This window comes from Pyxicephalus adspersus, chromosome 1 (genome assembly GCF_032062135.1).
Source record: "Pyxicephalus adspersus chromosome 1, UCB_Pads_2.0, whole genome shotgun sequence".
Taxonomy (NCBI): domain Eukaryota; kingdom Metazoa; phylum Chordata; class Amphibia; order Anura; family Pyxicephalidae; genus Pyxicephalus; species Pyxicephalus adspersus.
The window spans coordinates 116430907-116453235 of record NC_092858.1 but is presented as its reverse complement, the minus strand read 5'-3'; the positions used below and the strand labels follow the sequence as shown (position 1 = coordinate 116453235).

At 36.9% G+C, this 22329-nt stretch overlaps 1 protein-coding gene across 1 annotated transcript in view; it reads left to right on the top strand.

Annotated features, from left to right (window-relative positions):
* Positions 1 to 22329, top strand: part of DSTYK (dual serine/threonine and tyrosine protein kinase) — a 48894-nt gene that overhangs the window by 1604 nt on the left and 24961 nt on the right. Inside the window, exons 2-4 of the mRNA XM_072424935.1 lie at positions 5590 to 5975; positions 17013 to 17667; positions 21590 to 21825. Of these exons, the coding sequence (XP_072281036.1) occupies positions 5590 to 5975; positions 17013 to 17667; positions 21590 to 21825 (1277 nt within the window). The remainder of the gene's footprint in view (positions 1 to 5589; positions 5976 to 17012; positions 17668 to 21589; positions 21826 to 22329) is intronic.

The following is a 22329-nucleotide window of genomic DNA, read 5'->3' as shown; positions in this document are numbered from 1 at the left end:
GTCATTGATGTGTAATTTGAATTCCAAATTTTAAGTATTTTAGAATCATGGTGATCCCGCCGTAGAGGTCCTTATTTAGGGTGAGGATCTTATGTACTCCTGCCTCATCAAACCGGTTTCTGATAGAATCCACAATTGACAACTTCAACCTAAATTAATTTGGGCGTAGTCTAATATACTTTTTGTCTGGAAACGCCCCCTGAAAAATGTAATTCAGCCGTTCCTGGAGTGCATGCATGACAAGAGGATGTGGCTGCCGGAGATCACAAAAGGATAAAAAAAAAAATGTGGAAACGATTTTATTTGTAAATAGTGCCTTAGTAAGTTAAATGTCATTTATATAGTGGTTCTGTCTGCTTTAAAGCAGAAATCCAGCCTCCTGTCCACTCTGGTCCAGCCTTTGGTGCTTAGTGAGAAAAATTGTTGCCCTGTTTTATTTTATTTTCTTCTGCTGCCTTCATCCTTCTGAATGCTTTTAAAACTGTGTAAAAGTGCATAGCAGCAGGACCATTCTTTTCCTGTGGACTCCCACCATCCCTCAAGATCCACAGACTGACCTATCATGCAAGGAGTTAAAGCAGACCTTAACTATTTTTTTACATTACATAAAAGGGTAGACTATTTTATATAGAGTAAAAATATTATTATTTTCTTTTTAACTGCAACACTGCCTCTGTTATCAAGACTTAATGGGAGTGCAGGGCCTCCTGGGATATCTATGTCACCCATCCTGGGAAGCTGCTGGCATTTTCCAATCTCACACATGCACAGTAAGTCTGGCACTCTTTTTCAGGCTTATCAGTTTATTTAAGCAGTAGTGGTTTCTTGTATGAGGAAGCAACAATTATAACCTTACTGCCAGCGTGAATTCAGCCTAACTTCAGATGTGGCCTCTTAGGGCTATATCTAGGTAACTTGAAACTTTCGTGAAAAAAAAAATTACTTGATATGTCAACAAATAAAACCCAGCAAGTCCCACACTGGCTCAGCTTCCCTCTTCTTTCTGATGCTCACTGTTCCATCCAGTGCTGCCATTTTCTTTTTTCCAGTTTTTCCTCACTTCACCCAAGCTTGCACTGAACAGGTGTGAGATCTGGTGTGGTGACTTCCTAAAAATGAAAAACCAAAAAGTGCCAATCTCACTGTGCATGTGTGATTGAACATTCCTTGATGTTGGGAATGTGCTGAAGGAGTATCCCACAGCCACTTGGGATATGTGACACAAATATCCCAGGAGGTTGTGTTTTTTTTCTGTCTAGCATGGGTTAGCAGATGGGGACAGGACAGCCAGTGTCCCATCCTCATCACTGCCCACATTTTATGAAAATGATGTCATCAGCAGCGCAGTGTGTTAGTTGTGTGTGTAAAGGCTGCTTGTCGTATTCTGCAGTGCTGTGGTCAAACCTTCAAGTCTCCTAAACTGTTGATCAGAAGACTTTAAAGTTTCAAAGTACACAGAATTTTCAGATTTGGGAGGTCACAAGTATAAAAATTTGTGAAAATGAAAAACCTCCATTTCTCTAGAACAGAGAGGTGCAGGTTAACAAAAATATAGGTGCAAGTGGTTAACACCCACCAAACTTTCATCACCATCATAATGCACCTCCCTGTTACATGTGACTAATATCCTTTCCATACCTGAATCCTGTTTTGATGTGAAAAGTTTTTTATGTTCTGATAATGCAATAATAAAATTTTAGGGTGTTAGCCAAAGATGCCCCCCTCTTGCAACTACATTTTGGGTTTCGCACATCCCACTATTCCAGGGAAATTGGGATTTAAAGAATAGTAAACAGGCAGGGTAGCATAGTATGAAGAAGTGGTTAACTCCCAACCTCACCTCAAATCCTAACTTAACCGAATGCTTTCCAAAAAGTTTTGGTACTTCAAAGTTTTTTTGTTTTTTTTAATACATAGGGTACATACTGCCTACAGGCAGTGATACCTGACCGACGTTTCTACCAAGAATTTGGATTTCCTGGGTGAAATGTTGTATAATTTTCACTGTTATTTTATATCCACGGTTATATCTTGCAGAAAAATACAGTGGAAGTTTTGTATGGTGTTGTAATGTCTCAATGGTTTTGGGTTTGTTTGCTATTGTTAAAGCAGCATTATGTGCTATGAAAAAGGTATCATGCTAAACTTTCTTGGTTCTTGCTTCACTGCAATTTTTAGTTGTGACAGTACAAATGCATTGCCTTACAGTTTTGAGCAGAACAGTGAGTGTATTCTTGGGGTACCTACAATTTAGGACCTCATTCGAAGGGAAAAATGCCATATAATTTTAAAAGAAAATTTCTGTTAACATAAAGAATGTAAATTGGTAAATTTAATTTACTGTGTTTGCTTTTTGGATGATTTAGAGACTGTAATACTTTTAACAACATGTGGAGTGGTTAATGAGTTTCTCGCATATCTCACCCTTGTGTGTGGAACTTCAGGCCTTGGCTTAGAATCTTTAAAGTCATTGAAAAAATGAGCCTGTTCTACTACAGACAGGATAGTTTGTGTGTGAGAGGGGATAAATCTTTGATAGTTTCCTTAAGTTTAGAGAGTTTGTGGTTTTGTGGCTTTTAAGTTATCAGATTTATGCCTCCCATAGTTTTCACATTCTTATGGGTGAGGAAATTAGGGAAAATAAATTATTTTTGAGCTGTAATCTGTTACCAGTGTTAACCTAGTAACCTAATTGTAAAGTGTACGCTCAGGAGTGTTACACCATGTGGTTTTCAAGTGCCCATCCGAAGTCAGCCTTGGGCAGTTTTTACTCCATACTGACCATACAAATGTGTTGTTTTATTTGGTAATAAATTACTTAGGTGTTGAGAAGTATTTCTAACCATTTCAGTGGAGGTGTGGTCAGTGAAGTTTGTTTGTAATATACAGGTTGTTATAAAACATAATTAAATGTTAGTGGGTTTGGCCAGCTGTCGTGCACAGCAAAGTTGGAAGTTGGAGTCTCTAGTTCAATGTGTATAATTGAATTTAAGTTATTGACGTGGAGTAGCTTACTAGTCTTGTGATTTTCCATAATGTTTAGAAGGCTGTAGTTCTAGAGTGTTTGATTACTTTGTCAAGGGATGGAATGGAAAACCTAAACTTAAAGCAAACTCCGCGTAAACCATTAAACATACCAATGCCATAAAATAAAGGCTGTTTTACTTGCCAAAGCATTTGCTTTTCTGTCCATGCAGCCTTGAGATACAATGTTCTGCTGCTTGCATTTGTAGACAGACATGTGAAACGTAGGCTTTCTCAGTTTTGAATATTTCATGGGAAATGTACCGCAATTAACTTGACAGTGGTTCTGTGGTCTTAATGTGTGATATTCTCTATTGTCACACTAACTACTGTAACCAATGTGTTTCTAGGAAAAGTTTTGAAAGGCAATCTGCCCAACAGGACATGATTAGAAAAGAGGTGTAAGGTGTTGGAATTCAGTATAAGGGTGAAGTTTTAGTAAGGGCTCTTGGTCACAGAAGGGGATCATGCTGAATAGCAGAAAAGTGCATTGGCAGAATTTCCTGGAGAGCTGGTCGGTTTAATTTCAGAATGTCAGTGGTGCAGGAGATAGTGTTGGGGGTGCTGGTTGCCATCTTTGGCTCAATACCAACCTTCATGGTGCAGGCTCCTGGACTGCAATGTTGCTAATCTGAAACATAATTGGCCTTTAGTCCTTCACACATATGTGGTACAGTATTGTGTAATTTACTGCTATATTAACACACAGGGCTGTGTGCTTTGCAGTGCAAAAAATTTGGAAAGTACAGTAGATTAATATAGTAGTATAGCACATAAGATGTAGGTATTTTTTTCCGGTGCTATTTATTGGCAAACCAATAAATTGGCAAACCAAATTACTTGGCAAACCAAATTACTGCCTAAATGGAACGTACATAATTTTGTAGACTGTAATGTACTTCAGGTCGGGGCCGTCATATTTTTATCTGGATTACTAGCCATGTAATAAACACTTTTAAATATTATACAACTGAAACAAAACTAAAGTCCTAAAAAAAATGAAGTTTTTGGGTTTTAATTTTCTTTTATTATACAGCAAAAATAAATGCAAAAGCTAGTTTGTCAAATAGAGCTTTAAAACTTTATATCCGTTTAAAACCGTTATCTCACTTATTATTATTATTAATAATAACATTACGCAGCGCTGTACAATAAATAGGGGTTGCAAATGACAGAAGAAAACCAGACAGTGACACAGGAGGAGAGATTCCTGCCCCGAAGAGCTTACAGTCTAGAAGCTGCTAGGAATATTAAAATTATTGGCCTTTTTATTTTCAGCGGGAGATCAGTGCTTTGGTGCTGTCACAGAAATCTCAGCGGTTCTTGTTCACTGATTCACCTTCTCCATTCCAGTTACACAAGGCCTTGTAAATTTTAAAGAATTGGTCATTGACTGGATAAGGAGAAAAATATAAACGACAGGGCTGTTTAGTGAACAAAAGCTTTTGCTACTTTCACTGTTTTGAAGCAGGTATGTTGTGTTTTTGTTGCATTCATTTGTTTGTCTTTTAAACTTGATACAGGAACAAATGAGTACATGAGGATCTATGTTTCAAGTGCATGGAGAGGGATGTTTAGGAACTGAAAAGATAAATGTGATATTAGGCATGTTTTTCTCCTTTAAACAAAGTAGCTTTGGTGTTACTGAAGTTCTTCTTATGGCTAGCTAATGGCTAGCTATTCTTTCCAAGTACATTTATCCTGCACAGTAGCCCCTGCCCAAGATTTCCTTGGAGTAGTTAGATACCTGTCTACACACTGTAATAAAGTCTGGGACTCTACTGCACAGAATGCCCCTGGATGTAAAGGGGTGCAGACAAGTCTGCCTGGAAACCCCTGGATAGATATTTTTGGTGGGGAGGATGTTACTTTATGTTAGGGGAGAGGGAAAGGTGATACTTTAAAAGTTAGATCATACTTTAAACAAATTTTTGAATTCATCACATTCTGTGTTATGAGAATTGTAAAAACGTTTTCCTTTCCTGTTTCATTGGAATTGTTTGCTTATTTAACCACCTCCTATTTGGCTCTGTTTTGAATTGCTCTGTTGTAAGTTATATTGTATTCAGGATTTCTAGTTTTATATGAGGGAGGCTACATTTGGGCAACCTTGTTAGACTGTATGGCTTTTCATAATGAATAGTTCAAAGTTGTTATTGCCTAGAGGGCAATGAGTATTGATCACATGGGGTTTATGGAATAGCTTGTCTGTCTTGTTTTGGCAAGTGATAAACAAAGAAGATTTTATCATCAGTGATTTATACACACAGTCTTGTAGAAATTGTCCTAAACTTGTTTGTAACATTTCAGCTTTGGGTCTTTTTTTTTCTTTATTTTTTTTCATAGTCAAAGAGTAAAAATTAAAGCTAAACTCCAGTCAGAGATATATTGGTTAACGGGCTTTAAACTCAGTTTATTAAAGGTATTGTGGCAACTGTTTTTGTAATACTGGAAACGAGAAAATATTAATTTCCTGCTACTTAGTAAGGGAAACCTATTAAACACCCTATCAAACTAGTACTACTTAGTGAGTCACCTCGATTATGTTTATCCTTTTTTTTTCAGGCCATCTTCATAGCATCACATTTCAGAGACAAGAGGAAGATTATCTGAAACTGACTGTACGCAGCAGACCCTGTATTTTTGTTTTGGGACATAACTGCAGTGCCCGAAGCAAGGTAGTTAATGTACTTTTGGGTGATTCGCTTCTTCCTGTTGGAGTATGTGACCCAGAAACCTGTAGGAGAAGACGCATACACTTTAGGCATGGGAAACAAACTCTGGTGAGTTTGGCACTGCCAGAGCAATATGAACTAGTTCATCAATTAGTAGCTCATCGAGGTAAATGGGATACCATTCCTAAAGAAGATTTGGATATACCAGAGGATGAAGAAGACCCTGCACACAGGCTGGCTGAGCTGGAAGTGACTTTACCTTACCAACTGCTGCAGGTATTTTTTTTTTTTTATGTAATCTGGTATAAAATATTGTGTTTTAAATTTTGTAGAGACTACGGTAATTTTCAGTGTTTTTTTCCCCCCCAGAATTTTTTTCATGCTGGGTGGAAAGAAGCTGTAAGCAGGTGGTGGCAGCCCCTGTATTGTGTCCCAACTTTTCTGTAACCACACAAAAACAGCCAGTTGATTACTGAAAAGTGTCGGGTGGTGCACCCAGCTAAAAGGGGCGGGGTAGAACACTTAATTTGTATATGTAATTACTGATTTGTGTTTTGGGTGTAACCCGGAAACTAAGGGGAGAGGGTGTGCTTTATAAAGGTGCCATTGTGCTGCTTATATTACCTGGTTTCCAAGTAATTAATTCTGTTCTTCTTCTACCTGTTTTCACTGTAAAGCATTGCATTTAGCAGAGTCTAATTGGCTGCACTTCCCTCCTCACATCTATACTGATGTGTGTAGGGATGACAGGATGTTGCTGTTGACTCAGTAAGGAATTTAATTGAATTTTACACACATAATTATTTTTTTATTACAGAAATATACTGCACTCAATTATATTTTTAACAATTGCTTGGATCTTACCTGGCAGATGCCCCTTGCTTGACCTTGGCTAGAGGTTTTCCCTTTGCTTGGGCCTAATGCAAGACATCTGTTTAAATGGCTCCTTTATATTCTATGGTCTGTGTTGTCATGCTGGACCTTAGATGCATGACTTTATCATGTGTTGGTGAAAGCAACAGTACAGTAGTGAAAGTAAACCTCAGGTAATTGTCTCCTCAACAGATAGCCGCACAATTGGCTCAACTGCTATCACTTTTGCCTTTGCAATGCTAGGGCTCTAGATTTAAATCTCACCCAGAACTGTCACTGATTAGTTTGTATGGTCACCCTGTGAAATTGGATACACAATATAATGTCCCTACCATATAAATAGGGACATGAGAATATGTACCCACCTGTGAAACCGTTATTGGCATGGTTATGTACTTTGTAAAGCACTGCATATTATGTCATCATTCTACAAAGACAAATAATATTAGCAAACACAAATTCACCTTCAAAATGGTGAATGGGAATGATGGAAATCAAAAGACTGATGTATGAACCTACAAATCCAATCTGTTTCTTTCCCATATTGATATAAAAGTGTGTGCGTGTTAACTGTAACATCCAATTTTAAACATTCTAAACCAAGACTAAAGAAGAAAGTGGATTTTAGAAACTTGCCAGAAAACTTTATCCACAATCATTAAGTGAAGCATCATTTGCAACTGGTATTTTGAAGAATTTTATGGTTTCAGATGTTACATGCTTTGTAATTTAATATTGTTGGTAATGTGGGGTACCCACGATTTTTTGGCTTGCAAGCTACTTTTAAAATGACCAAGTCAAAATGGTCTACCATCAATAAAAATGCTAAACACATGAACCCTGATGCCGAGCCTGAACTGACATGGCCGCCGAACACCTCAGACTGCCCGTCCACCCTCTCTGCCTTCCTCGTCACTGTTACACGAGCCTTCTCACGCACGCACCGAAAGAATGGCAGTGAGGTTGCGGTGCGGTTACCCCTTCCTCATGCCATAGAACCCTGCCTAAGGGCAGACGCTCAGTGCCCACTCACTGCTCCCTAGAGTCAAACCTGCAGACGCTGCGGTGTGAGGGACTGAGCGGCTGGTGGGGTGCCTGTTACACATAACTGGCCACTTTCCTTCTGTGACCCGTAATTCTCTAGAACAGAGGGATGTTAGCAACTGCAAATGTGTGAGCCAGTAGAAAAATGCTTTTAAATGTTATACCCATCATATACTTTTAACCTGTCACACATAGCTATCACTTTACTCTCTATAAACCCCAATTTCTCTGTAAGGAAAGAGAATTGTAACTGCAAGTGAGGGAATCTTGTGATTAACTCCCCCTAAAAATGTCATCACTACGGCGCCATCACATGATACAAAAACTATACATGTCATACTGTGCTACCCTGCCACACATAGCTGTCCACTTACCTCCTGTGAACCCCACTTTCCCAGGAATGTGAAGATGTAAAGATCGGATGATGTAGTAGCAAGATCATGCCTCCCTTGGCTATCTGTCACATGAATTACGTTTTCTTGAAAGTATCCAGTGCAGAGATTTTAGGGTACAAAGAAGGTTAGCGTCCCCCTATAACTAACAGGACGCATTGTATGATGTAGTTTCTGCTCTTGGGTATGGGAATGGTAAGCAGAGAGCAAAATAAGACCGGCCAGCTCTGTATGATAGGTTTAGTTTTGTCTCTTTTATTAATAAAATATTGCATTAATAAAATGAGCATCAAATGGTAGGTGCAGAAATTCTTGATTTGTCATTTCATTTATTTGGTGCAGGTACGTTATGGTAACTAGAAACACTTTAATTTTAAATTAAAACGATTTTAGTTTTTAGTTTTTAAACATATGTCTTTTAATGTTTTTTTGCATTTTGGCCTGCAGGTTTTATCTCAGTGTCAACAGTAGCCCCCAGATAAAAAAAATGTTGGGCTCCACTGCACTAGACTCTTTCCTATATATGGACAAAAGGTTCCCATAAAACTCTGGCTTCAAGCCATTCCTGTATTTTCCTAATATCTGTGCAGCCAGTAATAGTAGTATACGATGTGAGTTTGAAACTGGCTATTTTTAGCTGTTATTTATCTTGTAGAAGTTGGTAGCTGAAAGCTTTACACTGTACACATGGATAAAACTTTCAACTGTGCCCTGGGATGTGGTGTGCATGTTTGTGTGTGTTTTTTTTTTTTTTTTTTGAATCTTTACTTTGTCTACTGTTCTCATCCTGCCTGCTATCTACTGTTTCCACTAACGCTATAATAGACAAACTGTTTTATTCTAATGACACGCTAGGTATTAGTCATAGACATAGTAGGCATACAAAGTAAGCACTGTGCGCAGACATACTAAAACTTCTAAAATCTTTACAAATATCCATTCAAAAAGGAAACTTGGTGATCTAAACTTCGGACAGAAAGGCCCACAAACAAACATCAACTGAAAGCCGCTGCAGTAAAGGCCTGGCAGAGCATTAAAAAGGAGGAAACCCAGCATCTGGTGATGTTCAAGACTACAGGCTGTAATTGCCAGCAAAGGGTTTTCAACCAAGTATTCGACGTTAACATTTTATTTTCAGCTTGAAAGGGATTGTGTAAAAAAAAAAAAATAGTTTAGTTCTTCACATTTTTATGCAATGTTTTTGTTCAACCCACTGAATTAAAGCTGAAAGTCTGCAGTTCAACTCATATGCAGTTCAACTGCATCTGAGTTGTTTGATTTAAAATTATTTGTGGTAATGTACAGAACTAAAACTAGAAAAAAGTTTTCTCTGTCCAAATATTTATGGACCTAACTGTATGTAAACCGTAATTTCTTACTTTTTTAAAATCTTTCCTTGATGCTAGGAGCAGTCAACCCCCACTGATACACGCATAGGCAAAAAGATTGGATCACTATATGTTTATTGGTTTATTTGAATCAGAAAGGGCAGATCAACAAGTAACCGTTTTTTTGCAGGTATGGCATAAGTTCATAGAACAAGTACATGATGCCGACGAGAAAAAGCACGTATTTATGACCGATTTAAATATTCTACTTTGGGTATTTTACATGGTCTGTCCTAATATGCAATGATCTATATTTAGGCAATGTGAAAATAAAAAAAAATGCTAATCAGATTCTGTTAGTCAAGTGAGGCCACATACCCTGATGCAATATCAGTGAAAAATGTAAGAAAGAAAGAGAAAAGCCAGGGTATTTGCTTGGTGTGGCGAAATATTAAAAACAATATACAAGTTTGTTCCAAATTTTGGAATATCCAAAACTTGGATTTGCAAGTGCATAACATACAACCAATAAAATTACTTTGCAAGCAAACCCGCTGTGTCCGAGACAGGGGTTTCCTTGCTTATTAGCTGGGCAGTATTTTCTAAACGATGCAAAGCATTAGAACAAAATGAGTACCAACGCCTTTCACCTGACAAGGCTTCCTCGGGATGCATTTTGTTCTAATGCTGTGCATCATTTAGAAAAAATTGTCTAGCTAATAAGCAAAGAAACCCCTGTCTCGAAGGACACAGCGGGTTTGCTTGTAAAGTAATTTTATTGTTTGTATGTTATGCACTTGCAATTCCAAGTTTTGTATATTCCGAAAGTTGAAATAAACTTGTATATTGTTTTCAATATATGGCCACACCAAGCAAATACCCTGGCTTTTCTCTTTCTTTCTTACATTTTACAATGATCTATATTTCTTTAGGTAGTTCTATACAACTGTCATAGGCAGTGGTTGTTAAATTTACAAATAATATATAAGATTTAGTCCACAATCTGTTTAGTCCACTTCCCCTAAATTTTGTATTGTAGGTACCATGCAATATTCAGATATATATAATTCAATTTCATTATGTGGACTCTGTTCTGTAATAATTACTTTATTTTTTTATTATGTTATTTGTTTTCTAGGTTGTTTTAGAACGTTATGTTTTCTGTATTGTGTTTATGAAAATTCTAATAAAAATGATTAAAAAAAGATATTCCAACTAAATTTGCTAGTCTGTTAGAAAAATGTCTTTATACACTGGGGTTTGAGGACTAGGGTTTGACACCCCTAAACTATGCACTGGAGTCTATATTTTTTTTAATAGATTACAAATATTTCACTTTAACAAAGACAAGATGTACTTTTAGGAGAAGCAAGGATTGGATAAGTGAGACAACTTCATAGTAATGCAGCACGTTACTTGATATGGGTTGATGTTTGTTATTTCTTTAATATGTGAGCATTGTCTGTGTTCAATCAAAAAGCAACCAATCAGGTTATTTGTCCCTTGTCTCTTGCTCCTTATGGTAGTAAAAAGGCAACCCCGGGGGGGGGAGGCAGAGTTTTTTTCACAGACATGTAAAGAACATGTGTACTTTGCTGTACTAAATCTTTTTTAAAGCCAATGCCTGTTTTTTTCATCATTAATGGACGATCTACAGTATTGACTAAAAGTTTCGGCAGTGACACTAATGTGTTTTCAAACTCTGCTGCTTCAGCCCTTTTAGATTATTTTTGTATGTTTCTATATTTTTTAGAAACTTTTAGAAGTTTCAATGGCTGAAATGGCAAATACACCACATTTTTACAAGGAGTCAATAATTCATCTGTTAATCGTTCTTCATAATTTCTGCAGTTAAATATAAACTTCTGTGCTAAATCCTGACTGTTGGTGATTCATTCTTATCTTGTTAGTGCTTGGATCACAATTTGTTGGCTTCTGCCTGTCCACTTGCTTTTTGAGCACTAGTTCTCCATGGGATTAGGATTTGGCAAGTTTCCTGGCCACTGGTCCAGAATATCAACGTCTTGATCTCTGAGCCACTTTTTCCCTGTGACATGGGTCACCCTGAAGCATTTACAGATAACCCAAGTTATGCATGGATTGTTGGGGGAAGTTGCTGTTCAAGGACCTCTTTAATACTATTTATTTATGGCAGTGTTTTTGTTCAGAATTGTAAATTAACCCACTTCTTTGGGTGAGATGCAACCTCACTTATGGATTGTCCCAGGATGCTTAACTGTTGGCACAGCACAGGACTCGTGGTAGGGTTTTTTTTTCCCTTTTTTCTGACATTTAAATTTCAGATGTCCCCGGAGGTTTCATAAGAGAAAACTATTCTGTACCAGTTTCCACAGGAGGGGACAGTCCTGGTACATGCTGGGCACACCTCTCACCTTTGAAGTTCTTGATGATCTAAATATTTTTAGGTGCATTCATCTCTGGAACAATTACTTTGCATGCAAATTCATTTTGATGCAAAGCGATGATGGCTGTACATGTTTTTTGGGGGTTACCACTGCCAACAGAAGACAATGATTTAAAGCAAGATTGAAATGCTTTCATGATGCAGGACTGATTTTCAGCCCCCCAGCCGATATTGGCCTGACAAGGTGCACAACCACTTTAGATGTTTGTTGCTGAATTTCTTGTGTGTTTGCTTCTGCTTATGTACAAGGCAGCCACTACAGTTTGTGCATTTGTTTTTGTGATTTGCCTTGGTTTAGTTGTGGCTTCCTCTTTGGAATTTACAGCTTTGAGTCTGACTCATCTGTCCCAACTCTTGCTTTTTTTTTTCCCCACCCTTCCCCTCCTTATGCTTCCTTTTGGGACATTTTCAGTGGTGCAGATGCTCTCTACGTACTCTGCTTGTTTATTACAAGTTAAAGTAACATATTTATTAAAGTAACTTGCAGGTTGAATTTATTTTTTTATTATTAAAGTTAAATTGACTGGTCAGTTGCACAAAATCAAAAGGTGACTCTTAGCAGTATAAACCTTAACCATATCTATATATAGATAAAATTGTATGTGTGTGTGAATATGTATGTTCCACCTTCATGGAGACATTTCAACCAAACTTGCCAGACATATGACTGAGACTCATGTGAGTGCACCAGTTATCTTTGTACAGCGCTGTGCTATATGTCAGAGCTTTATTTGGATGTATGTATGTATGTCATCACTAGGAAATTCATGGAGACATTTCAACCAAACTTGCTAGACATATGTCTCATGTGAGTGCACCACTGATCTTTGTACAGGGCTGTGGTATATGTCAGAGGTATATTTGCATGTATGTGTGTATGTATGTGTGTATTGCTCAGTGACAGTGTGCCTTTTGCTTACATACTTTTTTGGATTATATTACAAATTTCCGGCCTGTAATAATGCCTTCTAGAAAACATAAGGCAATTGGCCGAGTGCAATCAAAGGCAAAAAAAAATGAAACAACACCGTAGACCAGAAAATCCAGAGGACAAGAATAGAAACTTGCCACGCTGCGCAAGAGAACTATTACATCCAGAGCTTCAGAGACGGTACAACAGCATGAGACCCGACTACAGGAAATAAGAGAGAGAGCCAGACGAACACAGACTGCACAACATTTTAGCTTAGCATTGGAAGAATTCCACTATGATCCACATATAGACTACTGGCAGCATGCAAGTGTTACCATGGGAAAAATGGAAATGGTTTGTAGTAACTGTCAAGCCAAGAAGTTTAAATCTGAGTCTCCTGGTAATTGCTGCAAAAAAGGGAATGTCAAACGCCAACTAGAAACAACACCACAAGAACTGGAATTACACATCAGCAAATACCTCATAGTCAAAGCATTTTCCTGATAACATCAGAAAATACAACTCATGTTTCCAAATGACATCATTTGGCGCCACATCATTTGTTCAAGAGCCTGGATTTCCATCCACATTCACGGTGCAAGGGCAAATTTACCATAAAGCGGGATCGTTACTTCCGCTGTCAGATCAACCACCAACATTTCTACAACTATATTTTATTGAAAACAAACTAATAGAAACTGACCAGAGGTGCACTTACATCTCAGGAACAAAATTTTAGATTGTCTTAAAGTTACAAAGGATGTTCTTAATAAACATTTAAAACAGCATTGGAACATATGCCATTAATTTAGGTTAATTTAATTGTATATTGTACTTTTACTTTTAAAACCTCTTAAAAACAAAAAACAAAAACAAAAAAACATTTCTTTAATTAAAACTATAGCTTTATTTGATTCCTTTTTCTGTATAATATAAGATTGCAATAAATAAATACCCAGGTAATCAGCTAGTTTAAAATAAATGTGAAAAGCTTCTTTATCATTTACAATTTACCCTGGATACATTGTGCAGTAATCAGAAATTGTGTTTTTATAGTTTTATACAAATTTATAATGCAAGATTTTTTCTCTCATACTGACTTTGACTGCCTTCGATGTGTGCATACAGGTCATGGGTGCCCCTCTCCTGAAAAGCCAATGATATGTGGTACATGTCGTCATTACAGTCAACAGTCGAAATTAAATTAGGCGTATGGCTGCACTCAATGTTGTCAGCTTGTTTGCAGTGTATACGCTGCTTTAGAACAAAAGTGCTACCAGCTTGTCTGCAGTCGCCCTGTGATACCTCCTGTTTGGCGGTGTTCTAATATTGCAGTTTTCCTTTCAGAATGCCCAGCAGTGAGTGCTAGGAACGTGTTCCCTCATCCCATTAATTTAGTAAATGGACCTGTAAGTAGGCAGTCCTGACTACTTGCATGTTCATGACAAGTATAGTACTGGGGAAGGTGGAATCTGGAGACATAGTTTTGCTTTAGAATGCAGTAGAGACATCCAGGGTCTATTTCATCCACAGAAAAGTGAGCTAGTCAATTTGATGTAGTGTCATCATTCCAGTTAAAATTTTTAAAATTGAATAAACGTGAAAAGGGGACCACTTGGCCATGTACACATTGAGTCCCTTTCACATTTTTAGTAGCAGTAATGCACTGTACAATCTATGTTTTACTGTGGATTACTTTTAACACACACACAGCCACCATTTCATTAGGGCTTATGTGGAAGGATGTTTGTCAAACACTGAAAAACTTGGTGGTTAACAAGAAAAGTGTGAGTTTGTTCTGACCACCTCAGGTGCAAACTGCGTGGTACTGCCCAAAAGAGTTAATATTGTAGAAGAACAATATGCTATTTTTGAACAGAACGATTTGCAATCAGTTTAATTCAGAGTTCTGTAATTCAGCATTTTATATTGATGGGAAATTAGCTGAACTAACAAAAGTCTTATGAAGTGTTTGGTTTTAAAATAAAATTTATAACTTCGATCAGTGTACATCAAAGAAAAACAGCAAATTTGTTTGTTTTCAACTTAAACCCCTTTTTGCCCTTCTTTGCTGTTATGTTTTCTCACCAACTGACCATCGGGATAATCACTAGATTTTTTTTTACTGGGGTTAAGGGGGAGTTCTTTATAACTTGACACCAGTACGGGCCATGAAGTTCCTGAATGTGTAGAAATTGATCAGGGTGTCCTGATCCCTGCTTGTAAGCCCTTCTAATTACTGACCCACAATGAGTGTGCAGTTATTATGTTCAACTAACTGTCACACTGCTATCTGCATGCTTCCTTCAGGTATGATTTTGAAACTTAGAAGATAGCTTTTCATTTAGGCAATTGACTTTCTTTAGAATGAGATCAGAAATGGCCTCAAAAGTTTCTGGGTTTAGAACTATGTTCAACTGGCTTTTGCAGAATAACTGATATTCGTGATCTAAAATGCATAAAATGTTTAAATTATTAAATCTTACCAAAATAAATTCTGACTTTACATACACTAAACAATTGGCAAGAAAATCATCCAGTATATGCAGAAGGAGAGGTTCCCTGTTAAAGTGATGTCACATAAACACTTGTTCTGCTTAAAATTCTTTAGAAAAAATTATTAGACTGTGCTATCAAACTCTGCTTTCTTAGGACGTGTGCCCCCACAGATCCTGCAAATGTCAAAAAGACAATTTCACAATTGCACTATAACTCTTAGTAACACTTTATTGATGATTATTAATTTTACACCTTTAACAGAGACTTTCTGCAATAATGGGAACTATGCCAAAGGTTCGCAAAAACCATTCTATTTTAAACACTTCTTGTGTTATACTGGATAACATGGGGCCCTTCCTTTAAATTTGTAACGTTTCCCACAGTTTTTCTAAAAGCTAAAAGTCCTGTTATAAATGTTGCACTCTTCTAGCGCTTCGTCTAGTGGATGGGGTTTGTTCACATGCTAGTGCTAGTGTATAAGATACGGGGGAGGGGGTGGGGTTCAGAAAGGTTAAACATGAGGGGCTGTCTAGCTTGTCCTTAATTTTTCATCTTGCTAGTATTCTGGAAATCCCTACTTCTGAAACTCATAGCTTTGATGTGATTTTTCTAATTCTAGTTATCCCACAATCTCCCATTCTAATGTGGGAGCTGGGCCCCCATGGGAAAAGTGGAACAAAACTTTTATTCTAACAATGATTTGTTTTTCTTTTTCTTCTTCAGTTGAGTATTGCAGAGCTTTGCTGAAATGGGCTGACTGTCAACGCTTCTACAAAATTCTGCTTCAGTTTTTATGTAGACTACTGTTTTTTTCTGATGGATGCAAATGGTCTTGCTAAACATTTGGGGCCCTGTCAAATTATTATCTGCAACAAAAATCCTACCCAGTGTTACTGTATTTGATGAAGCTGTGCTTGGCCCTAATAGCTTTTCTTCTGAATTGTATTGCAGAAGTATTGTATTTTATTCTATTGAATGAAGATAGGCCCTGCTCAACATCATTTTTTTTAAATTTTGATTTATCAGAATCCACTAGATTTGAGACTGTTATGCAAGGGGACCATTACAAGCACTGCATTTTTGGTTCTGCTAAAATACTGATTTCTACCAAAGAAAATGTACCAAATTTTACAAAAATAACAAAAGTAAAATGGCAGGGCTCTTAACCTTTCCCTATTTTTTTCCAAAACGGCAATAAAGTTTTGTCTATACAGTACATAAAGGGTGTGACTAACATTGAGGAGGACTACTTTTTAACATAGTGTGAAGATCAAGAACCCTGGGATGTGACCTTAAACTGGCTGGAAAAAATGTCTTGACTTAGAGAGCTTTATTGATGGTTGATGTTTAAGACAGACTTCAGCAGAAGTAATCTGTCAACAGTAACTGAATTTAAACATGGTGGGGGAAAAAGATGACGGTAAGATGAGGGAAATACCTGAGCAAGAAGTAGGGCTGTGCTACTTAACGGAAGATTTCACAACAGCTCAAATATCTGAAACAACTACAGATGGTCTGATGCTTATGTCTCTGGGAATCAGGTGCCTCTGCAGTCTCTTCTCTATCATGTAGAGATGATGTGACATTCTCCATTAATATGACCTCACTGATCTTTTTGAAACCAAAAGCCAATAGAGGATGGTACTGACAGTCTCCTCAATGGAGACTTTTATGTTCTAATGTTAAAATTGTGCAATTTCCTAGAACAATTTATGGTAATGTTTCTTGTAATAGGACTGCCATTGTGACATGCAAAGGTTTAAAAGAAAAACAGTAGAAATAAAAATTTTATAGAAAAAATAGTTAACATATGTTTGTCTTTTGTTTTTCCCCACACAGGATGTTGATATAGTGGTTTCGCCATGCCGAGGCTCCCAGCCTGCATCTTCTACCTTGGAAGATTACGTGGACCATGTTCAGTCTGTCCTAGTATATGCAATAAGTGAGGAGCTTCTAAGCTCTCAAGATAAAGAGGAGCTTAATGACATTAAGACAAAATATAAAATACCTGTGTTTTTTATTCGAACAAGCCCCAAGGATAAACTTATCTGTGGTCCGGATGGTGGCCATTCTGTTCTGCATGAACAGCTGACTGAGCTTGGGTATTTAAAGAAAGGAATATGTAGCTGTGGAGCTGCTGGGTCAGGTAGCCAAGCTCCATGTGTTTTAGTTGAACAGTTTGAGAAGCTGCGTCAACTTTGTAACTTCTCTCGTCAAGTTCTGCAGATGCACCTGGTTGATGCAGCAATGGTTCTTAACATGGTGCATAGTCGATGCCTGGACATATTTATCAACAAGGCTTTTGATATGCGGAGAGACCTTCAGATTACACCAAAGAGACTGGAGTACACACGCCAGAAGGAAAGTGAACTGTATGAGTCCTTAATGGGCATTGCTGATCGTAAGCAAGAGGAACTAAAGGAAATGATAGTGGAAACTCTAAACAGCATGAGAGAGCAACTTCTTGATGACGCTGCTAGCATGGAGTTTAAAGGTGGATATTTATTTGCTGTGGATGCCATGTTTCAACACTAGCAATTATTACTAGTTAAATGAAGTGGACATTGAGGCTTTTAAAACAAAAACAGCGGTTTGGTTAGTTTCTCTTCTCTCTCTTCTCTTCTCTCCTCTTCTCTTTTCTTTCCTCTCCTCTCCTCAGGATCACAGCTAGTACTATATTAGTGTAGATTTTCTAAACAAAAATGCTGCATATACAAACAGTTCAGTTACTGAAAAACAATAGTTATACATACATGCACACACTTTATGCCTTCCTGATCCTGTACATTGGCAATATTGTGTATTGGCAATGTTCATTTATACAGATACACTGGTTACTTGGCTTCTGTTATAGCTTGTCACTATTTCTATAGCAAACTGACCTTTGGGCACTAGGCAAATGCATGATAACATGCTCTTGATTTTAATTTCTCTTGTAGTAAAACTTAGTGTTGTCCCATTGTTCTCTTCTACACTTCAGGTGAAAGAACTTAGATTTTCAAAAAGTAGGTAGCCCTCCCAGTTGGCCCTATATCCTTCCCATTCAATCTAACATGAGCTTCCTCTAGGGAAATTGTTGTGCATGCAATTTCTTTATATGTTGTCAACTTTTCGTCTGTTCTTACGTCTCCCCTAAAACTTGGGTTCAATATTTTCTTGTAAACCATAGGAATCACTAAAGACTTGTGCTTTCTTGACACATGGTTACAGTAGACCCATTGCACCAAATACTTTGCAATTATATTATGGACAACTGGTCTTCTGCAGGAACATTGAACAATTTAAAAAAATAAAAAAATAATGGCATGTTAAAGTACACGAACCAGAGCCACTGGCTATTGCGAGTGGGTTGTGTCTCAGTTCTGAGCCTGCGATAAGGGAGTGGGCAGGTTCTGGCATCATGACATCATTCTGGGGGAAGTTTCTTCCCCTTTGAGTGATACATGGCTCCCCCGCGTATGCCCGCTCCAGTGTCCCTAAATTTAGTGGTTCGTGAGGTCCAAAAGTTTTTCGACCACTGCTCTATTATGATTGCCTAATGAGAAGATTTTTTAAAAAAAGTGGTACTTTAAAGTTTGTGAACCTTTTTCAATTTTAGTGTTCCTGTATAAATATGGTAAAGAATTTGATGTGAACAAAGGCCAAAAACTTTATACTACATCACTCCAGCATAGTGATTCAAAGATAAATATTTATGTGGCAAAAATATGTAAATCTGAAAGATTCTCAGATAATTGGACTAATTATTCAGATGTTTCAGTCAATGGCATGGGCATTGTCACATGTAGGCCCTTCTTATTTATTGCTCATCTGTAGACGTAGGTAGGTTATTTTCTAGACAAAACTAATATTTTTTTCTCTTATAAATCTAGTTTTTTAAGTCCTATAAATGTAGGTTCAAACTGAACATTTACCCCATAAAAGTAGTTGTATTATTACAAGCTTTCACATAGTCTGTTCCTAATGATGTACTGTTATCACAAGCTTTCACATAGTCTGTGCCCAATGATGTATTGTGAAAGTGTTTTCAAGTCATTCCTGGTCATGCGAGTGTCATGGGAAAACGGTTTTCCATGATTCCCACCTTTGCATACTTGGCAGAGTTTCTAAGCATTTTTAAGATCTAGGTTGATAAATATTTACTTCTTTAGAACATATAGAAGGACATAGGAGTTATTTGTACTGTTGGCAGTTGACCATGTTAATAAATTAAAATCACTACTTGCAGCACACTTTTCATTTATTTTTAGGAATAACTTTTTAACTTGTAGGCATTGAAGCACATTTTGGATGCAGAAGTATTACATATACTGGAATTCTGCACTTGCTATCATCAGTGTCACAACACACCACAAACTGTCAAACGAAGAGAACTGTGCTATACATTACTGTCCCCACACTGCCAAATTCTGCACATTTACACTGGGATATGTTTAAAGCAGGGTTTTTTCCAAACTTTAAAATCTATGGACCCAAATAGAATTTTTTACTGAAACCCGGGAAGAGCATTAGCAACAATAACAAATACAAAAGGTTGTAAAACATAAGCCTAGAGAGAGTGGCAAACACAATTGTTCCCATTCAGGTATAGTTTAGTGTTCTGTAATATTTAAAAAGCAGAAAAAAATTAATACTTGCATATGATTAATAAAGTGAATATAATTAAAGTTTAATGCAGAGAATAGTTTCTGCTCATTATTTTAGTGTATATGAATATACACTTACAGATACTTGATACATGGTCCTGGATTAATGCAGCTCTATGCACAACTGAAAAACTGTGATAAACTGTTCTCTGAAATTTTCTGTTGCAGGTATTGCACTCAAGTTACTAAAAGGAAAGGTTTACATGTTTAACACAAAAATATTGTCAGTATCTTATGCCTCAAGAATTACAGTAATTGTACCATCATGTTTGTAATTCCTTTATTCAGTTTTGGTTGAATAGTTTTATTATTTTGGCCATATTTATGCAGAAATATTGAAAATTCAAAAAGGTTCACAAATTTTATTGGTCAATAGTTGGATCTAAAAGACTGTACAATTCCTAATATGCATCTTTTACTTAATGTTCTGTGGCACACACTTTTTTCTGGATAGAACTGCATGCTGTAGTTGCGTTCTGCATTGCATTATCTCTGTTTGCTCTGTTTCATCTGCTTTGGTTGCCTTTGTGCTTAAAGGGTAAAGCTTTTCACAGAACTTGGATTGTATGTTTTAAGTCCCACATTTGAGGCTAATCTGTGTATGAGTTTATTTTAATATCCACCCCAGTCAACTTTTAGATTACATCTGCCACTCTGCTCCAGAAAGACTGTAATGGTGGGCAATCCCAAAAAATATGAATTAGTGTTCCCGGAGCTGAGTGACATCACCAGCAGATAGGATCAGACTGGGGATATGAGTTTATTTTAAGGGTATACCAGCTGGGAATTTGATTTTAGAAGAAACATATCTGGATAAACACAATAGCCTTCATGGTTCTAAATGTGTGTGCTTCAGTTGCATTCAGAACAAACTACTTTTAATGTATTGGTTTTAGTAAATGGTTATACATGTAACCAAATTATAAATGTGTAAAATATATGTTTTAAAAATTGGCAAAGATTTTTTTTTGGTATATTCATTTATCATATGAAATATTTTATCTAGAATGGTCACGGTGATATTTTTTATTGAAATTTTCATGTGTACATTTGTATTCTTTCTTTTATTTTTTTTTATTTTTTTATATAAATAAGATTTTAGGAATAATCCAAGTTTACAATTTTAATCTAGTGATACATACTAACTAGCAAACAAATTGCTCAGGTAACTGATAAACTTCATTTATTAAAACTTTATGCAGATTTTCACCATTTAGTGGAATGCTTGTCAAGTTTAATAAACACATATGTCTTCCTAAGATCATCATTTTGGGTAGCGTCCACTCTACCTCCTTTTGTCATTGTTTGTGTTTTGGTGATCATTTTCAACCCCCTATTGTGGAGTGCTGAATAATTTTTTGACACTTTATAAATAAAGTATAATGGTAATAAAATTAGTGAACTTTCAAATTCCTACTTCTTATAAACCTATTTAGAACTTTCACCTTAACAGCTCTGGCCAAATGACATAGCCCTATAGAAATCTTTGGGGTGATTTAGTGCAGACTTCAGGCCTCAAATTTTTAAGGAATAAAGGACTAATGTACACTGAACCTAGATGGCCTTTTAGGATTGATGTGGGTGAATATGAATCTGGAGGGTTGGTATACTGGCTCCAAGGTAAAGGAAACAAGGGGGGGTGCAAAGGATTTGTTTTGGGGGTGTTTTTAAGTACTTTATTTTAACCCTATTTTGTGGAAATGTATTTAAACAGTTGGATGCTAAAACGTGTTGCATGGAGTAATTTTCTCTTTTTCGGTCTGTCTTTAGATATCTCTATCCCACAAAATGGAGAACCTATTGGAGCACAAGAAGTAAAAAGCTGCATTTATCAGATCAAGGAACTAATAATTTCAAGGCTTAACCAAGCTGTTGTAAACAAACTGATTAGCTCAGTAGACTATCTCCGGGAAAGCTTCGTTGGAACATTAGAAAGGTGTCTTCGTAGCCTTGAAAAATCCCAGCAGGAATCCTCGATGCATATCACAAGCAACCATTTGAAGCAGGTGATAAAGTTAAAATGCATTTTTTTGAAAAAAAAATTGGTATAACTTGATTGAGATATGCGCAAGATTGCAAACCGTAGATCCTTATCACTGTAATGCACTGATCTGCAAAGAGCTTTCTTGCAGCTTGATAAAGCCAGAAATTGTCTGGAAGGAAATATAGCCAAGCTATGAGTATATAAAAGAAGCCATCTTCCTCAAGTCACCTTTAAGCACTTCTGCCAAAGTAGCTCCTTTTACTGGCAAACGGTCATACAAAGAATATAAGTACATCTGTTTTCTGTGTTAGCTGCACCAGTGGGCACCAGATAAAAACATTGTAGAAATTTGCACTGCTAAAAGCTCACACTTCTCTCATGTAGCTGTAAAATTGCTAAAAAGATTGTTATACACCTATCACTCTTTTGCAGTGGTGAGTGATGAAATGGCTTTTGTATGTTGCACACTTTCAATCAATAAACAAAATGCATAACTAGCATTGTAAAAATAAAGTACTTGGAGTCA